This window comes from Chlorocebus sabaeus, chromosome 22, assembly GCF_047675955.1.
Source record: "Chlorocebus sabaeus isolate Y175 chromosome 22, mChlSab1.0.hap1, whole genome shotgun sequence".
Taxonomy (NCBI): domain Eukaryota; kingdom Metazoa; phylum Chordata; class Mammalia; order Primates; family Cercopithecidae; genus Chlorocebus; species Chlorocebus sabaeus.
In genome coordinates, this window is record NC_132925.1 from 43,875,147 (window position 1) to 43,903,057 (window position 27,911).

The window sequence follows — 27,911 nt, forward strand, 5'->3', positions numbered from 1 at the left end:
ATTAGCCTCTATTAGTGAAATTTAATTGTTTTTCTGTGGCGAAGATAAAATTAGAGCATAAATATCTGTAGCAACTAAGGATAGAAAGTTCAAAATAATGCTTATAGGCTTTGAAGTTCAAGTATTCTTTTTTATGGTGTTACTTTGTTTTCCTATTGCTCAAGGTCTTCTCAAAGTGAGCCTTGTAGCTAGTTCTCTGTCAGCTAGTAAAGAGAAACAACTGATGAATAAAAGACTTGCAGTCTTCATTTGGTGCAAAATGAAAGAGAAAAAATAGGCAAAATGGTCAGAGACACTTAGGAAATTTGCTTTAGGTTTAGGGTATGACCTCTGATCATAGACACTGGCATTCTGAGGACATCTCTTCCTCCTTGATTGAGTGTGCTGTTGGCCCACTTCACTTCCCTAGGCCAGTGATCTTACACCTGGCTTGGAATTTTATTGCCAAAATTCCCAGGTAGGTTTCTTGAAACAGTCAATGTTTAGAGATGGAAGGATTGAGTGGGATTGTCCTGCCCAGCATGTTACTTTCCTCTGTAAATTGTCAAATTTGGACCCCAAGAGTATAAGCCAAGTGGAGAAAGGCACCCGAGGGGGCATCCATGGTATCTGGTTCTGCTCCCTGAGCTGACATACAACCGCTCACCTTCTGGGGTCTATCTGTGTCATATCCCTAATGGTGACACATAACAGAGACCTCAGTTAGAGCTCGAATTGCTGTAAGCGTGGGTGGCTCTCCCTGAGAGTCCCTGTGGGGTTCTTAGGTTAAATGATAGGGGTGCAGTGGGCTAGCCTGGGGTTTGTGGATGTGGAAGCTGGGTCCTGACTTCCCACACATCCCACACTGGGCTGGATTGTCCTTTGCCTCCTGAGGCTACTGTTCCTCCAGGCACATCTTTAGTTTCCATTCTTTGGGAGCCCCAAGCTTCTGCCTCCAGCCCCCAAACAGGAACTCAACTGGAACATAAAAGGACTTTCTAAATGAGAAGCAAGAGTTAGAAAGAGAACAAGTTAAACAAGGTAGTGCATTTCCTTCCCAGGAGATTTGTGTTTCCCCATCTCCTGTCTATCGTGGACTGATGATGGTGACATTGAGGGGAGGAGGAAGAAGTGGGGAGAGGAATATTGTCATCAACTTTGCTTCCTTCTGTAGGAGTTTTGTGGTTTACTTTCCTTGTTTGTAAAATAAAGACTAATAGTTGTGCCAGAGGAAAGGCAAAAAGGACTTTGTAAATCTTTATTTAGGACTTTGTAATCCATCTTGATATCAGTTAACTAATTCAACAGATATTTCCTGGGTGCTGAGTATGTTCAAGACACTGTGCTAGGCACTAGAGGTACAAACGTGATTTTGTAAAAGTCCTCCATCTTCAAGTTGCTCAACAGCAACAGGGCTGGTTTTTTTTTTTTTTTTTTTTTTTTGCCCCCAGGGCATGGAGGTTTGTCCACATGAGGAGGGTGATTTGGATTGTCCTCTGCTTGAGAAGGACGGGGGGGGGGGGTTGCAGCCCTGGTCACCCCTGTAGCTGGCATCATGTGGAAGTATCCGTTCTGTTGCAGACCCTCTCCTTGTCCATCGGGCTGGGCTGTAGGACCTGGACAAGGCAGGACTTGCCGACTGATGATGGGATTGGGAGACTGAGGATGGGACCCTGCGATTCAGCCAGCTGGCTCCTCTCACCCTGATTCCTTCTGGTTTGTTTTCCCACAGGGTCTTTTCGGAATGATGGTTTGAAAGCTTCTGATGTCCTTCCTATCCTAAAGGAAAAAGTGGCCTTCGTGTCTGGTGAGTATTTGTGGGACTTTCCTTTGTAAAGGACCTAGAGAAGAAGTCCTTTCTAGGTCTGAACATATGCGCACATATGTTCAGATTCACTTATGTGTTAGTGGGGGAGAAGTAGGGGAGGGGAAGTTATGCTTGGGGCAGCTGCTTCCTTTCTGCTGAGGCAGATGGAGAGAGAAAGGAGGGCTCTGGCCCCAGCTGGGCGTTCTAAAGGACACCCAGAACCAAAGGGACATTCCCCGAGCTTCCCATCCAACCTCAGTCCCCTGGCCTGGCCCTGTGAGAGTTGCTTCAACTGGAGAATCTGGGCACTTGGCACATTCCCTGAGGTTTTATTTCAGTTCCTTTCTGCATGGATCAGGGACAGGAGATTTTTAAAGGAGTTTTTGTTTCCTCCTTTTCTTTCTTTCCTGGCAAAGGGAACTCAAGTGAGGGTTCGTGTTTATATGTTTAGTTTTTGTTTTTTTCTGAATAATGACTTCCAAATATTTATATGACTTCTCTCTCCTATACATCTTGTGCACAAAGACCTCTTAATGTCTCACTCTGGGGTCAGCAATCTGTAGCTGGTGGGCCATCCACCAGTTTTTATAAATAAAGTTTTATTGGTACACAGCAATGTATATTTGTTTATGGAGTGTATTAGTTTTCCATTGATGGTGCAACAAATTTCCATAAGCTTGGTGGCTTAGAACAACAGAAACTTATTATTGCACAGTTCTGGAAGCCAGAAATCAGTTTCATGGGGCTGAAATCTAGGGGTCAGCAGGGCTGTGCTTCCAGAGGTTCTAAGAGAAAATTGGTTCCTTTCTACTCCCAGCTTCCAATGGCTGCTGACATTCCTTGGCTTGTGGCTGCATCATTCCCATCTCTAACTCCAGGGTCAAATTGCCTTCTCCTCTTGCATCTGTGTCAAATCTTTCTCTGCCTCTCTCTTTTAAGGATACCTGTGACTACATTTAGGGTCCACGTAGATAATCTAGAATAATCGCCCTATCTCAAGATGGTTAATTTAATCATATTTGCAAAGTCTTTGCCATGATATATTTGTGGACTATTATTCAACCTACTACAGATAGTGTTAATGGCTGCCTTCTCATTACAACAACAGAGTTGAGTAGCTATTGCAGAGACCATTTGGCCCATTAGCCTGAAATATTTCATATCTGACCCTTCAAGAAAAAGTCTGGTGACCCCTGATATAATTGAAGCCAAAGACTGGCCAGAGCCCCTAAGGCAGTCATTCTCAAACAATAAGGTATGCCACAATCACTCTGGGTGCCTGTTCCAGGGCTCCACTCTAGGCCTCCTGGATCAGAATTTCTGGTAGGGTCTGAGGCAGGGGCTGGGGTAGACAATGTTAGTAGCCGAAGAGAAACATGCCATGTTATTTTGAGAAACATGCCATGTGCTTATACCTCATGGACCAAAGCTTTATTTCTGGGTGATTTTGGTGATCTACAAGAAGTAGCAGTGCAGTCACAGAGCAAGAGCTATTCCAGTCCTGTAGAGCAGAGGTTCATGCCACAGGCACTGTTGGTTTGGCTGTTGGGCGACAGACAAAACAGAGAGAAGAGGAAGTGGGAAGGGGATAAAGGAAAGGGGAAGTTAAGCAGCAGTTGTCTCCCACCTCATTGGAGAAAGGGCGAGAGCCTGATGATTCAGAGTGTAGGTGTGGGAGGTGAGGGCAGGCATGCAATGGGAGTGTGCAGAAGACTTTATAATGACTAAGTGCATTCTATATTATTGTAATTATTGTTAGCAGTAGTAGCAATAGTAATTTATTATTGTCATTGCTGTTAGACGAGAGTGACCTGGCAGTCCCCTGCCACTGAAGATGTTGAAGTACAGGCAGAACAACTCCTTGGCAGGATTATGCAGCAGTGATTTGGGTACGGGGAGAGGCATAGGTGAGCAACCTTTAAAACTTTTAGAAACTTGGATTCCATTTGCTTGCTAAGCATATGGGAAGACCTTGTGCAGAAATCCTAGAGGCCATTGAGCAGTGCCAGGCCTCTGATTTCTGCTGATCCCCATAGCCTGGGCTCCCAAGGATGTGGTCCACAGCCCTCTGGGAGCCCAATCTTATCTTTTCTTCCTTCTTTTTATAGTCCTTAGTTAACCTGATGTTCTTCCTGTCCCCTGGATATCCTGCCAATCCTTCCATTTCTCTTGTGCCTGACACTTCTTTCCCTCTGCAGTGCCTTCTCCATACCTTCTGCCAGTTTGAGCCTCTCCTCTCCTTCCAGAGTCAGTTCCTACTTTGCCTCCTCCAGGAGACCTTCCTGGATCTAATGTATTCCTCTGAGCATCATCCTATTCCACATCAGTTTGGGGCATATGCATGCACAGTACACTCTAACGTGGAGACCCTTGCTTGATGTTCATGGTTTATTTTTTCCCAAGTAAATTCAGTCAGAGCCCTGGGCGGAGCCCCAGAAAAAAACCTTCTCAGGTGGTAGGGGCTAGTCCTAATGGAGCTCATAGAAGCAATGTGGCCAGGAAGGCAGTCAGGAATGAGGCAGGTAGAAAATTCCCTGAGCAGGACGAAGGGGGCTGGGAGCATAGCTCTCCCCCATTTGCCAATGTAAGCCGAACAGCCTGGGTTCAGCCTTATTCAACTGCACCTGCGCTTGTGGTGCCAGAAACTTCTGGGCTTAGGGAACATTGCCCTTCCGTGTCTGGGAAGGACACTGAATATACTGGGAAGATAATGACTGGCTGCATCTAAAAAAACAAAAACAAACCCCAAAACCAAAAAAAAAAAAAAAAAAACCCAAACCAATCAACTCTTACATCCTGAGCTTTTAAAACATAAAAGATAAAACACAAAAATAAAACAAAATAAAGAAACCTATAATTAAATAATGCAGTTTAACAGTTGGATTTCTTTCTGAGAAGAAGAAAGCACTGCAAGGAAGGTGGTGAGTAGAGAAACAGGCTGTTTGTTAATTGAGCCTGCTCTCCCCTGCTAGTACCCAGCCTTGGCCAGGCGAAAAGAAAACCATGCTGCCATGGGAACGTACATTGGGAATAATCCAGGGCAGCCCAGAAGCTTCTGCATGTTGGGCGTTTGCATGTCTGTGTGACAGGATTTGGGGCTGTCCCTCAGTGAGCCTCCATTGTTCCAGCACTGCTCCATTCTGCTCTGTCATTCACAGCTCACAAGTTCCCCTTGGCCCTCTCTGACATCCTTTGTACTACTTACAAGTCACAGCACCCACTGTCCCTTTTATCCAGCCTTACCATGTAGGGTCTATTTCACCCTATTGTCTTCATGTGCATACACGCCCACCTTTTGGCCACCTCCTCATGATTCCTCTCTGCCTCCTTATCTCCCACCAATGTGGTTGTCCTCATTGGTTTCCACCGTTCCCAGGGAAACCTTATGTTGCTGTGGCACAATCTTTTGTACCCTGGACCTGCATCTCTCAAAGTGTTTTCCAAGAACAGTTCCACAGGATGATCCTCTACAAAGAAAATGGGGTTCTATTCTCAAAGAAGTTTGGGAAATGCTGGACATCGTAGCTCTCCTTCTTGGAGAATTACAATGTCCACTAAAGTACATTAACATTTTAAGGCTCTGGAAAGTCCTGCAGTAAAGAACTTTTTTTTTTTTTTTTTTTTTTTTAATCTGGCATTTTCCAAACCATAGAATAACCTCATTCCCTAAAAATTTATGTGTCTGTGATGTGTATTCATTAACATCTTGCAGGTCTATTGTTATATTGACTTTATCGGGGGTCCTTATACTTCATTTCTGCTTATTGTCCTCTGTAATTTCAGCATCTATGTCAATTATTGATCAAATCCTAGAGCTTCATTGCTGCTCAGCCTCGTTGGTACCAAAGTCCTCCACCTACCTACCGTGATTATGCACGTCCAAGATCTTGACCCTTGATATGTCTATCTATGGTTTTAGTTCCTTATTTTGACCCTTTCTGATATCCTCTTGTCATTTGGGAGAGGATGGATATGAGAGGAACAAAATCAACACCTTTCCCTCTTTTCTGGGATGTCATCATCCAACAGGACATCTCCTACCCTCGCTGGGCATACCCCATTTATATGGTGCATTAGCTCCATTCTGCCTTCACTCAGCTTGGAGCCTGGCACAGATACTGTAGCCAAAGCTTTCAACAGAGCTTTTGCTGTGCCCTAGTACCCTGTCAGCAACCCTGAAGCTCATGTCCTACCCAGTCCTACTGTCATTCTTGAGAGAAGATCTCCAGTGATGGTTTCATTTCCCTCTCCTCAGTACCCAAAGCCTACCCTGACCCTGGACTGATTCTTGTCTACCGTTCTACCCAAAGAACCATGTCCCTCAGGCAGACTGAACTCCTCCCTCTCTACCACCTATCTCCATTTCCTCCTCCAAAGAACCATGTCCCTCAGGCAGACTGAACTCCTCCCTCTCTACCACCTATCTCCATTTCCTCCTCCAAAGAACCATGTCCCTCGGGCAGGCTGAACTCCTCCCTCTCCACCAAAGAACCATGTCCCTCGCGCAGGCTGAACTCCTCCCTTGCCACCAAAGAACCGTGTCCCTTGGGCAGGCTGAACTCCTCCCTCTCCACCAAAGAACCGTGTCCCTCGGGCAGGCTGAACTCCTCCCTCTCCACCAAAGAACCGTGTCCCTCGGGCAGGCTGAACTCCTCCCTCTCCACCAAAGAACCGTGTCCCTCGGGCAGGCTGAACTCCTCCCTCTCCACCAAAGAGCCGTGTCCCTCGGGCAGGCTGAACTCCTCCCTCTCCACCAAAGAACCGTGTCCCTCGCGCAGGCTGAACTCCTCCCTCTCCACCACCTATCTCCATTTCCTCCTCTCTCAGAGTTCAACAGCCTGCCTCAAAGAGGGGGACTGCCCTGTCTGCTGTGGACTGGACCCTCCCCTTGTGCCTTCCCTGGGGCCTTGCTCCATTGTTGTCCCTACCCTTCCCAGCATAAAGATTCTCTTCCTCTAGGCTCATTCCTCTCCTTTTTTTCTATAATCTTCAAAGGTCTCTTTCTTTCTGAACACCACATGGCTTGATCCTGCTGCCTCCTCTTGACTCCTGATCTACACTTCTGGATGTGGGGAATTAGAATTCCCCAGGCTTTCTCTTCTCACCCCTCCTTCTTTGCCATCTGAATCCTCCAATCTTCCTATTCACTATTTATGATACGATTTTAAAGCTTATTCATTAATGGACACTATGCTTAGGAAGTGGAACCAAGTTTCTCAGGAGTGTCAGACAGGAAAAAAAAAGCAGAAACTTGGTTCTGTTTCCTAAGCATAGTGTCCATTAGTGAATGCGCTTTGAAATCATATAGTAAATAGTGAATAGGAAGTTTGGAAAGTGGAGGAAAGAAAAAGTGACTATCTTCCAGCTATCTAAAAACCTCCCCAGCCATGATCCTGAATCTCATGTCTCCAAGGCCAGCCCTGGCTCCAGTTTGGGAGGGACAGTATCAGCCAGCCCTCCAAGCCACCCTTTGCCAGTCAGAGCTGTGGTCCCTTATGGTTCCAAGACTCTACTTGTAAAATGCCCAAGGAAGGTCAGGAAGAAACCAACAGCTATGGTAAAACAAGCAAACAAACAAACTGCCAGAGTGAAAATGCTTGGGGTGAGGTCAAGGATAGAGGAGAAGGTTGAGAGTGTTGGAGTACCTCCCAGCTTTTGGAAAACCTTCTATTTAATTTTTTCGCTTCCTTTTCCTCATGTGGAAGGCAATGGAGAGATGGGGACCATTTCCAAGGCAGATGAGACAAGGGTGGTTATCACTTCAAAGAACCAGGGCTAGTATGAAATGTCCAACTTTGAGTTAATCTGTATGAATCTTCCCTGAGTTGGGGTGCTGGGCACTGGTGGTGGTGCAGAAACACTTTTTCATCAGGGCTGGATCTCACAGTGGCCTTGATCTTGCGTAATCCTTTTCTCTCTGCAGCCTCCTTACTTCCTCCTCAAGGGTATTCTGGATTGATTTTTTGTCAAGCGTCCCCTCTATCTGTGTGCCTTCTGGACTCCTTAACCAGAAGGAGACCTTATTCATGAACTCACACTTGGGCGGGATCCCTGGGAGACTCTGCCCTCTGTGTAAGACATCCTGTTTTCCAGTATTGGTGAGGTTTGCACCTCTCCACTCTCTTTCATTAGATCCCTTTGTGGTCCTACTCTGGGGTCTATCTTGTGGCCACCTGAGATGTGGCGTGAGGAGTCTGTGATCATGACACAGTGGCTTTTTTTGTGTAATGACCAGTGCCCTGTAAGGTCATAGTTACCCTTAGCTTTTTTCCTATCTAACGCCCCTGAGAAACTTGGTTCCACTTCCTAATCATAGTGTCCATTAATGAATACATTTTAAAATCATATAATAAATAGTGAATAGGGTATTTGGAAAGTAGAGGAACAAAAAAGCAATGATCCAAAATCCTGGCCTTCTAATAGCAATACCAATTGTCATTTTGGTATACTCCTTCCAGTTATTTTAAATGTGATGTTTAGAAAACACTTGTAATCTTAGTAGGTACATATACATTTGCAGTGATTAAGACCTTGAGCATTCTGATTTCTGATAAGATTCATGTGCTCCTCTAGCAGGAGTGACAGGTGGCACCTCAGGCAGACAGGCAGGGGTGGTTTTTTGGCTGTGTAGAAAATACTTAATGTTTTTTCTATGAATCTAAGAACCTTCCAGTAATGCTATCCTGGGATGGATGCTTTGAGGTCTGTTTACCGTAGTAGTCAGCTAATGACAAGCACTCCCACCTCACAGAGGTCTATAAAGAGAAGTAAATTAGAGGTTAAATTTCCAAAGAACATAGCACTTTCCACCAGCTTCTTTTCTCAGTAAGAACAGTTATCACCACTTCATTATCATCTCACATTTGTAGAGAGCTTTACTTTTCCAAGTACATCCCCATGTGCCAACTCATCAGTTCTTGCAACAACCCTGTAATGTGCACAGTACTGTTTTCATCTGCCTTCTACAGATGAGGCACCAGGGAAGCCAAAAGACTTGCCCACAGTCATACATGCTACCTGCATCTCGACCCCCTAGCCTTGTCCTGAACAGTGACCAGATTTCTCTGGATCCCCTATTTCTGTCTGGTCACCCAGCACTCAGACAGATTTCTTTTTCCTCTGTGGCTTTCCTTTCTGACTGGTTTTCTTAAATACTCTTCCCTTCCTCCTCCTTGCAGGGGGTCGTGATAAGCGAGGCGGACCCATCCTGACCTTCCCTGCTCGCAGCAATCATGACAGAATAAGACAGGAAGACCTGCGGAAACTAGTGACGTATTTGGCCAGTGTGCCAAGGTAAGGGGAAGGGGAATGGCCTGTAGGGGAGCGGGAGGGAAGCTGGGCTGATGCCAGTTTTAGAAGGAGCCTCCATCTCTGCCAGGGACCCTAGTGGTTTCTGCCCTTCCAGTGGATTCTAACTGTTCCTGGAACACCATTGTCCTTTGTCTGCCTCATTCCCATTGTTACTGCTGGGATTCATGTGAATGGGGTGGGAGCTGGAAGTGGCAACTCTGGACACTCAATTCTGTATCACTCAGCTAGAGGAGGCACTCAACTTGATTTAGGTCATGCATTTTCAGTGGGAGTGATACTGCCCCCAAAGAGAGTGAAAATTGGTTGTTAGGGATAGCAAAATATTTATTTCCATGTATTAAACACAGGTATATATACTCTACCAATGTACAGTATATGTGTGGTATTAAATTTTCACTGGGTAGGGTGATTAGGGAAAAAAGATCTAAAAAGGCTTCTTCAGGTCCTAGGATGATCATTTTAAAAAGTGTGAGAAACACTGGTCTAGATAGCACTGGCCACAAGGTGGGTGTGGGAGACATGCCAAGGACATAGTTTATGTATTTTGAGAAGGGAGAGACGAGACCTTCACTTGATCAGAGAACCACAAGATGTGAGAGTTGGGAGAGCCCTGAGGAGCAATCTAGGCAGATACATGTCATGTCCTGCTTAGGGAAAGGGGCTGGCAGAGGTTGTGTGTGGCTCACAAGGCTCAGTGGGAGAGCTTGGCCTAGAACTCAACCCTCCTGAGGCCAGCCCCCGTGCTCTCTCGCCATCTTTGTTCTTGAGCAGCGACAGCACTGCTGACTCTCTCTTAGTGGGGCCAAAACCTGTGAAATGTTTGTTGTGGCAAATAAGAAATGGTTCCTTGGACTTTCAAAACCTTCATCTTGTCTCTGTGCATTTTATAGAAGAATTAGTGAATTACAGGGAGGAGCTATAGATCCTGCCTTTGCTGGAAGACCTGGGATAATTTTTGAATGTGTTATTAAGTTCTTGAAGCAGATGTCGAGTGAGGCAAGTACTGCATCTCAGAGAGCTAAAGAAGAGATGAATGTAAAGGGATGCTTGGGAGGTGATGGGCAGGTAGTAAAGGGGATTTTAAGAACAGTCATCCCCTACTTGGAAGGATATTGAATGGAATGGTGAGCCCTGAAGAACTTCAGACAGAAGACTGTGAACAAATAGATGCTGAATAGTGTCTTTTTTTTTTCTTTATGATATCCACTGGGAACAGAAAAAAGATGAAAGGTCTTAAGTTCCAGTAAAAGGGATTTGGGTCATATCTGAAGAAGATCTTATAAACTCTGAGTGCATGAGACAATGAATGTAAGGATGAAAGATTTTTTTTCTGGGGGTCATTGTAAAGAAGAAATACTCTTATCTGTCTCAGAAGCAAGGAGGTAGACTAAATAACTCATGATTGATATAGGTAATTTAGCAATTTAGCTAAGCAGTTTTTTAAAGCACTTTTTCTAAGTATGTGACTAACAGGCATAAAACCGGGAATTTTCTGAAGCAATTTACAATAGAAGTTTTCACAGGGACCCGTGATGAACTCTCAGTTCTTTTAAAGACAGAAGAAATTGGGATCCCAGAAGATATAAAGGGTACATTTTTCTTTCCTGCATGTTCATCACATAGCTGCAACTAATTCATGCTCATCTTTTCTTTAGAATAAAGAGGGAAAGAGTTGGAAGAATACTTTTCTTTATTCTGACTTGTTAAGCAAAGAGTGGGACAAAACAGACTGGAAGTAATTTAAAAAGAAAAGATTTCCACTGGGGTGAAGGGGAACAAAACCCAAGAGGGGCTGAGAGGAAGGCCGTGAAAAAGGTGGAATAATACATTATCACTGAAGGAACACACAAGATGCAGGCTCTCTGCTTCTCAGAGGGTGGTCACATCATTGCAGTCTGAGCTCCTGAGAATCGAAAGGCTCTTCACAGGGTAGGCAAGAGTCCTATTGCCAGTGGGAAGAACTGTTCTGTGATGCCTGCTGCTCTGCCTCCTGAGGGACCTGCATTCATGAAGAGTATAAGCGCCCGGCAGGCCACAGAGTTCACCTAGTCATGCCCACCAGTCACTTCCTGATTCTGTTGGCCACATGTCACTCATAAGGGCTGTTGGATGGAACAGGATTGTTCTAAAGACAGTGAAGTTTGGGGTAGGAAAACCGAATAACTTAGCAGGTCAGATTATATTTGCCACTTTCTTCCGTGGAGCCATGGCTTTGGAAGAGAAAGAGAACAATGAAAATTAACTGTTAGACTCAGTAGATGATACTGGTGAGAAGAAATTATTTATCTGGGTCAGATTCAGGATGCTAAAAAGACAGGCTCTTGTTAGAAGTGGATTGTTACATGCTGGTGTCATCAAGCCTGTAGGTGACATTTGATCATTTGATGCTTTTTTTTTTTTTTTTTTTTTGAGACTGAGTCTCACTCTATCACCTAGGCTGGAGTACAGTGGTGCAATCTTGGCTCACTGCAACCTCTGCCTCCCAGGTTTAAGTGATTCTAGTGCCTTGGCCTGCCAAGTATCTGGGATTACAGGTGCCCGCCACCACAACTGGCTAATTTTTGTATTTTTAGTAGAGACAAGGTTTCACCGTGTTGGTCAGGCTAGCCTCAAACTCCTGACCTCAAGTGATCCACCCACCTCAGCCTCCCAAAGTGCTGGGATTACAGGCATGAGCTACCACTCCCGACGAACATTTGCTACTTATTTATTCATGCATTTATTCATTATGTAGTCAACAAGTATTTAGAGCTTCTCTATGCCAGGTAGATTGAGGATTTGCGGTGAGCAGGAACACACATTTTGAGAAATTTAAGGGAAACCTGGGTATTTCCCTACCCAGTGCCAAACCAGTAATAGTAAAAGGCAGCCCAAGATGGGAGTGCATTGGTAGCATAGGAGATGAACCAGCCAACAGAAAACAAACAAAGGACAAGTGAGTGGTGAAAGAGGGTCCTGGAATTTAAGGAACCAGCAAACTTAATGACCATTTAGGGGATCATTTTAGAATAGATGATTAAGCGGATAGTGTTGATAATTTAGAAATGAGTAGGAAGAAATAGTCCCACTCTCCTCTCTGTAGGCCAGGTCATATCTGAACCACTGCATTCAACTCTGTAACATTCATCTGGCCAGCTTCATTTTAAGAACTACATAGATCAGTTAGAGTACTGTCAAGGAAGCAGCACATTAAGGCACCCACAATCCATGTCTCCACAGTTGAAGGAATGAGGGATGTTTGCTGGCAGGCATGAAGATGAAGGAAAAAAAAAAACACGCAATTCCTAACTTCAGGAGAGCTGCCCCAGAAGTGAGGGAACAGGCATGGCCTCTGTTGCATTAATGGGTCGACATTAGAATCAGGGGAAAGAACCTGCCCACATGGAAGCTGTCTAGCAATAATGCTGCTGCCTCTGGAGAAAGCGAACTTCCTGTCGCTGAAGACCAGATGACCCTCTGTTGGGGATGCTGTAGAAAAAGTTCCTCTACTGGGTTGGAGGTGGGCTTAGATGACTTCTAAGAATCTTTCCTGCCCTGAATTCTAGGTTTCTGTGATATTGGAAAAAAAAATATGTCATAAAATCCAGGGCCTCAGAACAGAGTCTTACCACCCCCACCAATATGCATCTAAGTACTCTCAGACTTCCTAAGTAAGTTAAGGTCTGGGATTTCACTTAACATTTTGTCTATACCTTAAATCCTAAGAGAACTTCTTTTTAGTCCCCTTGGACTCTGGGTGGAAATTTTGGGGCATTACCCAAGGATCCTGTTGGGGTGTAACAGCTTGGATTAGTCCTGACTTATTCATTCAGCATCCATCTTGGCCTGAGATGAGTCCCTTCATTTTAACTTCTCTGTCTTGCTCCTGATGAGTTTGGGCATCTATCTCCTAGGTCACTCAGGTTTTCCATCATCTTATTCTGAGGAGTCATAGGTAATAGGTTGGGAAGAAACCTTAAAAGTCTTCTAATTCAACTTTTCAATACCTCCATCCACTCAGTTCAACAAATATTTACTGAGTGTCTACTATGAGACAAGTTCTGGATGATTCCTATCATCATGAGGTCTCATGTTATCTTTACTGTCATCCACCTACACTTATCTATCCTTTTTTTGTCCTGGTCTGCTATCTGCTTACAGTTACTTGTATGTGAAAGGAGTGGAAAGAAAATACTCAGATATAATCAGCTGATGAATGTCCCTAGAAATTGAGAGACAGGATAGAGACAGGATAGAAAATCCAGCCTGAATTATAAATCATGCTGCTATGAAGACACATGTATGTGTCTTTATATGTTGGATGTTTACTGCGGCACTATTCACAACAGCAAAGACTTGGAACCAACCCAAATGTCCATCAGTGATAGACTGGTTTAAGAAAATGTGGCACATATACACCATGGAATGCTATGCAGCCATAAAAAAGGATGAGTTCATGTCCTTTGTAGGTACATGGATGAAGCCAGAAACCATCATTCTGAGCAAACTATTGCAAGGACAGAAAACCAAACACCGCATGTTCTCACTCATAGGTGGGAATTGAACAAGAGGAACACTTGGACACAGAGTGGGGAACATCACATGCTGGGGCCTATCATGGGGTAGGGGGAGCGGGGAGGGATAGCATTAGGAGATATACCTAATGTAAACGATGAGTTAACGGGTGCAGCACACCAACATGGCACATGTATACCTATGTAACAAACCTGCACATTGTGCACATGTACCCTAGAACTTAAAGCATAATAATAAAAAAAAGAAAATAAAACAAAAGGAAAATCCAGTCTGAGAGTAAACAACTGTCCAGGCCTAGCCCACAGTGTGGATAATCTACCCACTGTGATTATTGGGAGTTGACGAAATGCTTGAAATAGGAATTTTTAAGTACTACATCTAGTAAGGAAATCCTGGGTTACTTTTATTGCATTGAATTCCTCTTCATCATCACTGTTAGCCTGCTTTGTCACAGCCTTCTTTCTGTGACTCCTTAGGGCACCAGTTGATGTATCTGACACTTAATCTGCTCTTAGCAGTGCCACTGAGATACTGAGTGTTCTGCCAAGGAATGCGGTTATCATATTGGTGAGGAAAGATGACAAGAAATTAGGATGAGTTATTCTGCATTGTCAGTCAGATCAAGGTGCCTTTACTTGTGGCTTATTATTTGATAACATTTGCTCTTGTTCTACAGATTTCAGCAAAAGATAAGTTGGGCTTACGGCCTGCACTGTCTTTGTGCAGCATCCCCAGAAAATAGGCGTAAGCAGAGAGAACTAGGAAGACAGTTGAAAGAAGAGGGGTAAAAACTGCAAGGGTTTCCTCTCTCTATTTTCTGCATGAGAGAGTCTGAACTATCCAAACTACTGTCATCAAACATGTTCTGTTGTAAGGGCCTATTGAGATGTGTTGTTGGCACCTTGCTCTTTATCTGGGATCATCAATAAAAGGAGGATGTGGGGAGGAAAGGGAGGGATTGGGTGATGGAAGGGCCAGATAATAGGACCAGTGAGAACATTTAGGTCACATTGTTTACATTTCCCTAAAACTTATACCTTTTAAAGATCATTGTTAATTTCTTTATTTTAAATTTAAACCCTATGTATAAACAGTTTGTAATTTCTATGTATAAACAAGATACTTTTTACACACATTTCCAGCAATACCAGTTAGGTGTCCCTATTGTTGTCTGTGTGTAACCCCAGCCCTGAAGAGCAAATAGCTTTCTACCGTAAAGCCACAGTAGTAACTGCAATTGTTAGTAATAACCTTCCTTAGAGTCATATCAGCTTTTGCAGCAAAGGATGAAGAGGCATCTTAGTCTAGATGGAAGATGCTGAGCTTCGGATCCCAGCTTTACCTTTCTGCAGCCGGGAAACATATGGCCCCTCAACCTGGGTAATTTGGGAAGACTTTAATGAAGAGAGAGTTTGTAAGGCTGTGGGCAGGGAACAGGGAAACCAGCAAGGTTTGGATCCCTCAGGCATTGCAGGCCTGGAAACAGCACGGAGGGGAAACATAACCACTTCTAAGAGAGAGGAGAGCTTTGTGAGAGGCTGCCTGACAGGAACTGTGGCCTTCAGTGGAAGATGCCACCAACTCATGGTGACTCCATGACAGGGAGCAGGGGAATTGGTACCTTGACCCCACTCTCTTCCCATTGTCTCATCTCCTGTCATCGTTGGCTGAATGTACTGAGAAGCCAGATGACAGGGGAGCCCATTGATGTAGTCCATGTAGTCCAGGGCACTGGGGAGTAGAGAGAAGATACAGAATGGATTCAAGGTGCAAATGGAAGATATTTGGCACAGAGGGAGACTTTGAGCGTGCTATTCACCATTTCTGAGTTTAATATGCTAATTTTTATTTTGGGAAAAGAATGTCTATCTCATAAGGGTGTTGTGAGGAATTATCTAGCAGTCTCTCTCTAGCACCCAGATGCTCGTAATTGTTAGTCTTTCCCCTAGAGAAGGTCAGTAATAGTAATAATGATAATAGCAACAAAAAATATGTGAACATACATAGATAGCACTGTTTGCTGCATATGAGGGACTAGATGCAGTGTATATAAAGGTTATGAAGCACAATAATAAAGCGAGCACTTGAGAGCCTACCCTCCAATTTGAGAAGCAGAACATCACCTCTATCCTCAGTGCTACCTAGGGCTCCTCCCCATTCTGACTCCCCTACTTCCCCCCAAAGTAACACTACCCTGGGTTTTATGTTTATCCTTCTTTTGCTTTTTGGGAGGTAGAGTTCAGCACATGTTTTCATAAACAATATATTATTTAGTTTTCTTGTTTTTGAGCTTTATAAGAATGGTATTGTACATTATGTAGTTTTCCGTGACTAGCATTTTTGAACTATTGTGATATGCAACATGATGAATCTTTAAACATAATTTAGAGTGAAAAAGAACCTAAGGTTTGGACTCTGAGAACTCCAAACCAAATTATTAATAGATTAATGCAATGCTAAAGTATCTCTTGAGAAGTTTCTCTTATTTAACTGAAATAAGGAAAATTAATAATGATTACTTTTCTCAGTACTTTAGAATAAATATCATAATTTATATCAATATTGAAGAAAAAGTAAAATTCTTTTCAATTTATTAATTATTGGTATTAAGTAAGATAAAGTATATACAGTCCTTACATAGTGCCAGGCACACAGTAGATTCCACAAACATTAGTTTGCATCTCTTTCTATCGTCTGGGGAAGTCTGGCATGTGCACAGTTGTGGGGTAGCACCCTGAGTTAAGTGATGAAATAGAGGGTTGAACCCAGTGCTCTGGCCTCCCAGTATGTGGAACATATAGCATCACTGTTAACTGGGAGTGGGGAGACTTCAAAAGGGACGTGAGCAGCATTCAGAAGCCCTGAGATAATTTTGCTAAAAGCACAGAGGGTTAGGAGTGGGCGAGGCACAGGGAAGGGCTCAGAGGAACGCTGAGGGTGGGCAAAGGAGGTGAAGGGGTGTCAGGTTAAGTTCCAGAAACTCAAGATGTAGAAACACATAGTCTTTTGGGAGAATGGCAGAAGATAGGGCAGAGAGGCATATAGAATTCCATGGGTCCAGTTCAAAAAGTTTTACTAATAGGCAATAAAAAAGCCATCGAAGAGCTTTTCAGCAGGAGAATGACAATTAAAATTGCATTTTAGAAGATTCACTCTGGCAACTGAGTGGAAGATGGAATGGAAGAGAAGGCTAGGAAATGGGGAAACAGTTGCAATAATGTGGGTTAAAGATAGTAATAATAACAACTAGCATTTATTAATCAATTCTAGGCATTGTCATAAGTATTTTACGTGCATTAACTTAATTCTCACAACACTGAGATGGGAATTGTCATTATTCCCTTTAACATATGAGGAAACTAAGACTCAGAGAGATGAAGTACTTGCCTACTGGCACACAGCCAGTATGATCTGGAGCCAGATGGTCTAGCATCAGAGCCTAAGCTTTTATCCAGTGAAGAGATGAGGAGGCCAAAGTGAAGGAAGTGGCAGTGGTGGCAGAGTGAGAGGACTGATTTGGGGAGAATAAGAAGGTGAACTCTGAAGGATGGGCTAAGACTGGATTTGGAACAGAGGGACAATGAAAGAGGGCGGTAGGAAAGGGATCTAACAATGGTGGGCAGGGACCACTTTGCTTCAAACTTGCTTTCCTGAAGCTTCTCTTTGGAACCTAAGTGTGAAAGTTGCTGCAGGTGAGAATACAGGTAGCAAATGCCTCAGTCTTGGGCTTCTGCTGGCCAAGGCAACCATGGTGGTTGTGGATTTGCAGGACAACGGGGGTGGTGAGGGTGGTGGTGGGGGGGCCCTTCACAGTTCCTCCCCCAGGTGTTTGTGTTCAGTTTTAGATGAGTTAACTCTCATTTATGCTCATCTGTGGGTGATAGTCAACCATGATTTAGTTACCAAATTGTACCAAGAGATGTAGGGAGAAAACAAAAGCACTTAAGACCATAGAAACTATTTAAAAAGATTAATAAAAGACTATCAGTAGCAGGGACCCCGAACTTAATGCCTACATTGGTGGGGTAGTCTCTATCATATTCTAGCGATGATCATCTTGTTCATTTTCCTTGAGTGTGAGATGTTTCCTTCACCCACCTGCCTGTCTGTTTCTATATTGGCATTGCTGTGGTGTCAGAAGTACAATTCTGGAATTAGTGCTCAGTTAATGTGCATTCTGAGGCTCCTTCATTTCCATGGCCATGCCACCATTGTAGGACTTGGCAGGTCTGTGGGGCCTGCACAGTCCATGTGGGGCTAAGGGGCTACGGGGGCTCAGGGACAGGTTGTTGGGAGTGGGGAAGAGCTGGCTATCATGCTTCAAATGCAGAGAGACACATTTGTGATTCCCTAGAGAACAATAACTGGAGCAATCAGAGGCGGAAACCACTTGGTCATGAAGTAACTATGAGAAGCAACCCTGGTTATTCCAGGAACCAGTAAGTGCCTTTAGCGATAAATCAAGGACCCACCCAGCACTGGACAAAAGAATTCCTAATAAGTGAGGGTGGTGAGTCTCCTTCACATGCATATTCCATGTGTACTCTCAGAAGGGACTTTGGGCATCAGCATTATCTTGGTGGGAGTGGAACGATAACAGAGAAAGAATGGGCTCCAGGGAAAATGCTGACACCTGGAAATTATGCAGGGTATTCCAGCCGAGGAAGAATAAACCCCAGAATCCCCCTCTCTGGGAGGTGAAATGTGCATGCTTGCTAAAAATTTTCTTATTTTTAAAACAGGTATAAAGATGTTACCAAACACAATGGTAGTGAGGATTCGATGAGATAACACGTGTGAAGTATGTAGCCCATTATTTAGCTCACAGAAGGGGCTGACAACCAGTGGCAGTTGCTTTTCCTTCCCTTGCTTGAAAGTAGGGACCTTGTTTTGTCACTTGTCCTTTATTGTCCCTAGCACTGCTTTTTCAAAGTTAGGGTTAGGGTTATGCTTAAGTTTAGGATTAGAGCCAGTAGTGATAGCAGTTACAGCCATAGGTCAGTAACACTTCGCTTCTAATACATAATGAGTGAATATATGTGCCTAACAGTGTGACAAAGTTTTGGCCTGTATTTTTAAATTAGAAGGATATTTCTTTTACTGGAGAAAATAAGTGCAGAAAAAATATTTTAAGAGTTTTTTAAAGCTCTTATAACTGTACCACCTAGAGATAATAACAATATATTGACATATTTCCTTCCTATCTTTTTTAAGAGCTTTGTTTTTTTGAGATGGAGTTTCACTCTTGTCACCCAGGCTGGAGTGCAATGGAGTGATCTCGGCTCACTGCAACCTCCGCCTCCTTAGTTCAAGCGATCCTCTTGCCTCAGCCTCACAAGTAGCTGGGATTACAAGTGCCCACCACACATCCAGCTAATTTTTGTATTTTTAGTAGAGATGGGGTTTCACCATGTTGGGCAGCTGGTCTGGAACTCCTGACCTCAAGTGATCCACCCACCTCAGCCTCCCAAAGTGCTGGGATTACAAGTGTGAGCCACCACGCCTGGCCTAGAGCTTTTTAAAAACAGAATTGAATTATATTGTTTCTTCAGTTTTGCTGCTTGCTTTATTCCAGTTAGCATTATACTATAGAAATATTTTCATAACATTAAACTTTTCATGTGTAATAGTGTATCTTGGGATGCATTATATTTAATTAACCCTATCACTAGACATCTAAGTTGTTTCCAAAAGTTCAGTGTTGTAAGTAACCCTCAGTAAAAATCTTTTTATATAAACCTTTGTCTGTATCTTAAGTGGCTTCTTCGAGATAGATCTGTAGCAATCATGGGCTTCTTTTTAGTTTTTACATATATAATTTATTTTTTTTTTTTGCTTTTTAAAAATTGATACATAATGTACATATTTATAGGGTGCATATGATATTTTGATAGATGTAACAATGTGTGGTGATCAAGTCAGAGTCATTGAGATTTCCACCATCTCAGAAATTTATCATTTTTTTTGTTGGAAACATTCCAAATCTTCTCTCATATTTATTTTAAAATATATTATAAATTATTGTTAACTAGAGTCACTCTACTGTGCTATCAAACACTAGATCTTATTCCTTTTATAGAACCGTATTTTTGTACCCATTAATCACCCTCTTTTATTCCTTCTCCCGTCTCTTCCCAGCCTCTGGTAATCATCATTGTATTTACTACCTCTGTGAGTTGTTTTTTTCTAGCTCCCACATATGAGTGAGAACATGCAATATTTGCCTTTCTGTACCTGGCTTATTTCACTGAACATAATGTCCTTCAGTTCCATCTATGTTGCTGCAAATGATAAGATTTCATTCTTTTTATGGCTGAAGAGTACTCCGTTGTGTATTTATATCACATTTTCTTTATCCATTCATCTGTTGATGGACACTAAGACTGATTCCATGTCTTGGCTATTGTGAATAATGCTGCAGTAAACATGGGAATGCAGGTATCTTTTTGATACACAGATTTCCTTTCTTTTGGCTACATACCCAGCAGTGGGATTGCTGGATCATATGGTAATTTTATATTTATTTTTTTGAGAAACCTCTGTGCTGTTTTCCGTAGTTGCTGTACTAACTTACATTCCCACCAACAGTGTATGAGTGTTCCCTTTTCTCTGCATCCTCCTTAGCATCTGTTATTTTCTGTTTTGTTTTTGTTTTTGTTTTTGTTTTTTAATATAATAGCCATTCTAACTGAGGTGAGATGATATCTTATTGTGGTTTTGATTTGCATTTCACTGATGATTAGTGATGTTGAGTATTTTTTCATGTACCTGTTGGCCATTTTGTATGTCTTCTTTTGAGAAATGTCTATTTGGATCTTTTGCCCATGTTTTAATCAGATTACTTATTTTATGAACCTTTTTTTTAAAGCTGGTGGGGCAAATCACCAAATTTATTTCCAAATTTATCAATTTATACTCCCAATATGACTTGCAATATTTGTCTTTCTGTGCTTGGCTTATTTCACTTAACATAATGTCCTTCAGTTCCATCCATGGTCATGCAAATGACAATATCTCATTCTTTGTATTGGCTGACTAGTACTCCATTATGATTACCTTTCTTTTGGCCATATACCTAGACATGGGATTGCTGGATCATATGGTAGTTTTATTTTTACTTTTTGAGAAACCTCCATACTGTTTTCCAATGAGATTTCCTATTCTTTGCATTTCCCTAAATTTATTTGCTCACCATTGCCCAGGCACCATTGTGCAAACATTCTTATCACCGTCATCAATGACCCTAACTTAGGGCCATATATTGTGTACCTAAACCTTATCCTGACTTTGGAAAGACTAGAGGGATTGGTCACAGCGCCTGCTCTGTGGGGTCTCCCAGGCAAGGATTCCTTTTACTTGCCTAAACTAATATGGCCCCTTAACAGGGAGCATACATTAAAATTAGGATCTGATATGAAATCTAAAAAGGGCTTGCTTGTTTTTTTGCCCTTGGTGATTTTTTAGTTTTGTCTCTGGATGTGTTTCAGCTCCTTGGCTGGTTGTGTAGTCAGTTCTGGCATGGCTTAAAGTGGTTAACCTCTTTTGTGTTTATCGGAACTGGTGTCCTTATCTGCCTTTTAGGAAAAAGGCCTTTTAGGAGTTTGCCTCTGGGCAGCAATGTTGAATGAGCCTGGAAAGCCTAGGTGTAGTCATTAAATTTCTCTTTTAGGCTACTGTAGTCTGTGTCTCACCAAGAGCAGGCTGATTAGGAAGCTGAAGTGTCTGGTGTCACCTTGATTAGGTCAACTTCCATGTCAGGTGAAATGAGAACCAATGCATTCAGGTGTTTCTGGAGTTTGTGGTAGGTAATCAGGATGAGTTAAATTTAGCTGGGATTCATTTGGCTGGAATATTGAAAATAAGAGAGTTCCCTGAATGTAGATGCAGGAGAGACAGCCTAGCATTGGGTAAAAAGGATGTGTTTTTTAGTTACTGGGATCCAGGTTGGGGCTGTTTGTCTTTCCCCCATTACATATCATTTTCACTATGTTTTCTATTTCTCTCTTTACTTATCATTGGTTAAGTCTGATTATGTGCCCTTCACTGATGTTTGGGGTTGAGTATGTTTTCAGGCATATATTTGATACTGATACTCTATGTTATGACACTTCAGTTTTGTAGAGACTGCCTTTATTGTACACTCTTCTGGCAGCTTAGGTGTGCTGCCACCAAGTGGTAGAGTACCTGAGCTCAGCTGCCCAAGACGACACAGATGGGTTTCGTCAGAGGCTCCAGTGGTTCTATTCTGGTTGGCTCCTCATTAAATCTGGGATTTTCCAAGCTTTACCGTTTAAAATTTTATTGAAACACTGAAATTTAAGCAACCAATAAGCAAGGATTACTCTTCCTCAATTACAAGTGAGTTTGAGACAATCTTTCTCAAAGAACTGTAGTAAATGATAGATAAAATACTGTTTGTGAACATGGTTCACCTGCTATGTAATAATTGCCAGTTGAAACTGGGAATTTCATAATAATGCTATTTTGGGGAAATAAACGGTGTGGTGTTTCTATAATTCTTTTTTAAATAAAATCAAATTAAAAAAAAAACTAAATCACTAACAAAAAACATTCCTGTTGGGTTTGCCTTCATCTTTGGTCGACTTGAAGTTGCAGTGCCCCAAGCGAACTTATCTCTTGGAGCTCCCAGTGTCCCCCTGACCTTTTTCATCAGCCACAAACATTGACGATAAAACATAGAAGATGATTTGTCTTTTCAGACCTTCCTTTCCAGACAACATTTTCTTTCTCTCAATATGGAAGATGAGTACAAGAAAAACAACACTATTTAGGGTTTTGTTGCAGATAATTTAACTCAGATGTAGGCACTCATCAGTTGTGGAAGATTTCTGTACTAGTTTGCCACTGTCACTTGTATTTAAAAAAAAGTTTCCCCCTCGCCTTCTCTACCCTATCTCATCTCTTCTTAGATTGCTTTAGAAAAAAAGATTTATTCAGAATTTTGTTCTCAAAAGTCCAGCATTACCTAAACAAAACAAGTGATTTGAACGACATTTAAACATTTTTGAATCTAGGAAACTCATATAGTGGGGGTGAGTCCCACCGTTTCTATGAGATCTGCCTGTCCTGAGAGAAACCACACAGCTTTCTCTCCGAGAGGTGGTGAACCTCTTGCAGGTCGGAATGGTTAGTTTTTTTTCTTGCCCCTGAGGATGCAGAGCACCACCTTGCAAACTGGCTGAATTCAAATAGACTGGAGGCTCCCCAAGGAAAAAGGAGAGGGCTTTACCCCCCATACTACTTAGGGCCAATGCCAGGATCTCTCTTTCAGACATGGAGTACCTGAGGCCAGACTGAGGTTTCCTTCGGGAGGTCCTTTTTCCTCGGTCGGGGGCTGTGACCACAGGGGGTGCCCAGGCCAGCGGTGGGTGGACTGGCACTGGGGCAGAGAGCGGGGCAGAGAGTGGGGCAGAGCCTTCTGCCAGGGGACGGAGCATGGAGGTACCTGTGAGGGAACAAGCAGTGGACTCAGTCTCACCAAGGAGGTATATTCTTGTTCCTAAATTAAGCAAATATGACAGCCAGCCCCATTTCTCCTGGAACTTAGATGGGAGCACTTTGTCAGCCATGGTGACTCAGCAAGGACAAATGTTTTTCTGGATAATTTACTGACGTAATTCAAGCATGTGTCCTGATGGCCCTGGCCCCTGTTTCCTTTTCTCTCAGAGCCTCCTTCCTCTCTGCATTCCCTATTTGTTCTAGGTCAAGTGAGGACCAGCCTCGGTTTTGAGAACTACTAAAAAACTCTAAAATAAGTACATTTTTCTCCCTTGCATCTCCCAGACTGTTCTGTCCTGAGCTGGAATTTTATCTGTTTCCATCGCTAGTAATGCATGTGCCAGGTTTTGGCCTGGTGCCTGAGACAAGGTCTGAACCTTGTCCTGTGATGCACTCCACCCTGGTTCCCGACACAGGAAGAGAATGTCCTGGATCTCCAGACCATAAGCTGTTTTCATTTGCAGGAAATTCAGGCTTCACTCTCATTGGCTGAAGAGAAGCTCCCTGTTTTGGACTTGGAGGAAGGCAAGACCATTCCTCACCCTCTTGCAGCTCTGATTATGACGGAGTGCTCCACTGGGAAGATTGCACATTGGTCCAGATTTAATTCTGTGGATACACAAAACAATTGTTTAGTTCTTACATACACACCAACTCAGAGGGAATGGTCAAATGATCTTTTGGCTGAATTTGCAGATTGATGGGGTGCGGAATAGGGGAGGGACCCAGTTCTTGCCTTCAGGAGGTTTGTGGTCTGGTTAAGGTTTCAGGATCCACAGGAAAAGACAAAAACTGAAAGCTTCCAAGGCAGCAACCACAAAAGCATGTCAGTTAAATGGACGTAATCAGACATAATTTACTGGTGGTAAAAATCTGACCTGGATTGTAAAGGAAATAGATGAATTGGAATTCTGGAGCTTAAAGGCAGGAAGAAGCTGTAGAGGTCTGCCAGGCCAACTCTTTCTTTTTTTTTTTGAGACGGAGTCTCGCTCTGTTGCCCAGGCTGGAGTGCAGTGGCCAGATCTCAGCTCACTGCAAGCTCCGCCTCCCAGGTTTACACCATTCTCCTGCCTCAGCCTCCCGAGTAGACGGGACTACAGGTGCCCGCCACCGCACCAGGCTAGTTTTTTGTATTTTTTAGTAGAGACGGGGTTTCACCATGTTAGCCAGGATGGTCTCAATCTCCTGACCTCGTGATCCACCCGTCTCGGCCTCCCAAAGTGCAGGGATTACAGGCTTGAGCCACCGCGCCCGGCCCCAACTCTTTCTTTTAAAAAGAGTAGAATGCTGTCCAGAGGGGTCCAGTCATGGGCCCAGGGTCCTCCAGCTGGCCAGAGTACCAGTCCTGAGCTTGCTGCAACCATACATACACTGCCCCCTAACACAGACCCTGCCTGTGGGACAGCAGAGTCCCCAGAGCAGCATGCACAGGATAAGGGCCTCTATGAAGTCATATGTGGAGGGATTCTTCCACCCTATATGTGAGCTTCCTGAGCCTCTAAGCTAGTTATGCATGGGGGCAGCCTAATTTATTCTGATTTGGAGCAAAGACCTGGAGCCCTTTGTCCTCCCTGTTCCATTTCAAGATCCAAGCATGCATGCCTCCACCTCCTACAGGGCTCCCCCGACTCCAGCTCTTTGACGTCCCTTGTAATTCCCAGGTTCCCACTAGTGTCTAAGCCATCACAGAGTTTTTCCTCCATATAAACCATGGGGATCTCATCAGTCCCGTCTGCCAGGGCAACCCTGGCTGGGTGTCAGAGGGAGGGCAGGCTAGCTAGAGGGTAACAGCTGCCTGCCGTGCAGGAAATAGAGCTCCTGCACTGGTTGGTAAAATCCAGTGGGCATGGCCTGGGGGGGTGGCTTTGTGTGGAGTGTTGCATTGTGTTTTGGTGGGGATGGTTGTGCATGTGTCTGTGTACTGCAGGCAAAGAGCACTGGGCTTTCAAGAATGTAACTGCTACTTAAGGAGAAAGAGGAGGAGGGAAGGAGAGAGGGTGTGCGCAAGCCACAGCAAGGGCTGTTTCCTGGAGGAAACATGTGGTTTATTAATGAGGATTCCACCTAGCCTGCCAGGAAACCAGAGCCCAGCTGGAGAGTAAGTGGGTGTTCCTGTGAGAGGGCAGGGACGGGGGCTGGCAAGAGAATGAGGAGTGGTGATGGCACGGTAGTAGGCCAAGCCTAGGAGAGTTGCTGCTCTGTTTCCTGACCAGGTTGGGGGCAGCACCCCAGTGGGAGGCAGCCCATGGCTGCATTGTTGCCATTTCTCTTGAGTCCCCTCAGCTCTATTCTCTTACTCCGCATTTTAGAAAGGCTCCCTGGGTCTTATGGTGGGGTGGCTGAGGCACTGTGCTTAGACAGGTCACAGTCTTTGTTGCTCACGGATATATGTGCTATGATCATAATGATATATTTTTTAAAAAGTTAAAAGATGAATTGTTTTTCATATAGCCTGACTATGGGGGAGTGGAGGGCGGGGAAGAAGGAGAGGGTAGAGAAGGCCAGAGTAGAGTGACCCTGGGGTTTGTCTGAGGAGGGCTGCGGAAAATGGGAGGGCTGTGTGGGTTTTGGTTTCCAGTTCTTTCTTTCCCTGTAGTGCTCTGGTTTCCATTTCATTTCTGCTACATGTTCTGAATGACCCAGAAGGAAGGGATGAACAGCTCTGTGAGGGAGGGTAGGAAATAGGGCAGGAAGCTGCTGTCCTGAAATGGATGTCAATTTCCATCCCACTCCCATCTGAACCCACCCCTTTGCCACCTTCTCTCCCTAGCCAGCTAGACCAGACTTCTAGGAGCAATGATTCTTGTGCTTTCACAGTTTTCATGTCTTCTCTTGGCTAAGAGTAGCTCCTTCCAAACAAACGCTGTGCCCCCAAGCCACTCTGATTCAGAAAGTGGGTCTCTTCCTTTGGTGAACAGGAGTTGTGTTTCAGAGCCTGTAAGGCTGTAAAATGACCTTACTGATTGACAAACACATCAGGGTTTGTGCAGCTGCCTCATGCTGGTCCTTTCAAGGTGTATATCCTTTGGAAGACTGCGTGCATTTGCCCGATACTGCTGTCACCCCCACCATTCCTGGAGCTCTCTTTGGGAGCTCCCTTCAGCTGTGGCATGCTCTTTTGACTATTTGCAGCATGGCATGGCAAGTCATTGCCTTTTTTTTTTTTTTTTTTTTTTTTGAGACAGGGTCTGGCTCTGTTGCCCAGGCTGGAGTGCAGTAGTGCAATTTGGCTTACTGCAACCTCAACCTTCTGGGCTCAAGCTATCCTCCCACCTCAGCCTCCGTAGTAGCTGGAACTACAGGCATGAGCCACCTTGCCTGGCTAATTTTGGTATTTTTTTGTAAAGACACAGTTCCGCCATCTTGCCCAGGCTGGTCTCCAACTCCTGAGTTCAAGCAATTCACCTGTCTTAGCCTTCCAAAGTGCTGGGATTATAGGCGTGAGCCACTGTCTTTGTTCTGTATGAGAAGACTTGATTTTTAGAATATTTTGTTTAAAGGCAGCATTGAAGACAAGTTGGGATGTGGATGCAGAGATCCTGCTGAGTGATTTTAGGCCTCTGGACCTGTCACTTTATAGCTATACCTGCGAATGTTGGGTGTGACTTTGAGACCTGAGTCAGTGCTTTTGAATACTTTACCGTGCCCTGCCTGGAAGAGAAAAAGAGAAACTGCCACATCCCTGTTCCAGGTGTTTGCAGTGAGAGGTCTTTTTGTTTTTGTTTTAGTTTGTTTTTTAATAGTGTTATTTGTGTAGAATTAGGTAGCAGACTTTAAAAAGGTGGAAACTGTCAACCTTCCTCATCTGGTCTCCAGTTAGGGTTTCCCTGGGACTCTGATGGGCAAGAGTTGGGTTTGCTTCTGGCACACTTGAGGGTGAGGAACTGACAAGGAGTAGTTCCTAGAACTAGAAATAGGCAAACAAATCTCTACAACTTCACCTTCATGGTACTTAACCATGGCTGCACATTAGAATCACCAGGGGGAACTTTTAAAAATGATGGAGTCCAGCCCCAGACCAGTTAATCATAATCTCCTCACTTTGTAGACCTGGAGTAAGGCAATTGGCAATTAGATGCCTGGTCCAAATGGCTAAGATATCCAGCTGACTGTGTGACCTAAAGCAAGTCACTTCCCGCCTCTGAAACTTGCTACCCTCTGCTCTAACAGGAGGAGCTAGCAGAATAAGCATGAATGTTTCCTCAAGATCAAGTGTTCTGTGCATCTGTGAGGCAAGATAGCATGGTCGTTTTATGCACAGACACTGAGTCAAACCACTTTATAGAGGAGGAATTGAAACTTAGATTTCGGATAAGATACTGCCTTTGCACCACCCCACTGCCCCCACCAGCCCTGGCATCACAAATCAGATGTGCAGAGGCAAAAGATGTGTTGTTAAATGGGTAGAAAAGACACTAACTCTTTGGAATAATAACCTGGGAGAGAGGCCAGAGGGTGACTTCCAGTACAAACAACAACAAAAACCTCTGGATGAATTAATGTAGATCCTGAGGCGGTCTTTTGGCAGTTGGATTACAGCTTGACAGAAAGCCAGCTGGTGGAGAACAGTCACCCATAACCCAGCAGAGAGAGTGCATGACCAGCACAGGGAGCCCCACCACCTCTCTCCTGCCCTCTGGATACCCAGCCATCCAGGAGGCCTCCCCATTGTAAAGGACCAGTTTGAGAACTGTCTGTGGGAACAAACATTCATTAAAAACCCATTCCCAGAGAGCTGCTCATTCTCTATAAGACACTGTTTCCTCAAATATTATTTTTA

At 43.8% G+C, this 27,911-nt stretch overlaps 1 protein-coding gene across 24 annotated transcripts in view; it reads left to right on the top strand.

Annotated features, from left to right (window-relative positions):
- The window catches only part of KALRN (kalirin RhoGEF kinase), a 697,103-nt gene that overhangs the window by 191,555 nt on the left and 477,637 nt on the right, over positions 1-27,911 (top strand). For all 24 annotated transcript variants that reach the window (XM_073009790.1, XM_073009791.1, XM_073009792.1 and 21 more), the window contains exons 2-3: positions 1,712-1,786; positions 8,965-9,079. In XM_073009790.1, coding sequence (XP_072865891.1) covers positions 1,712-1,786; positions 8,965-9,079 — 190 coding nt within the window. The remainder of the gene's footprint in view (positions 1-1,711; positions 1,787-8,964; positions 9,080-27,911) is intronic.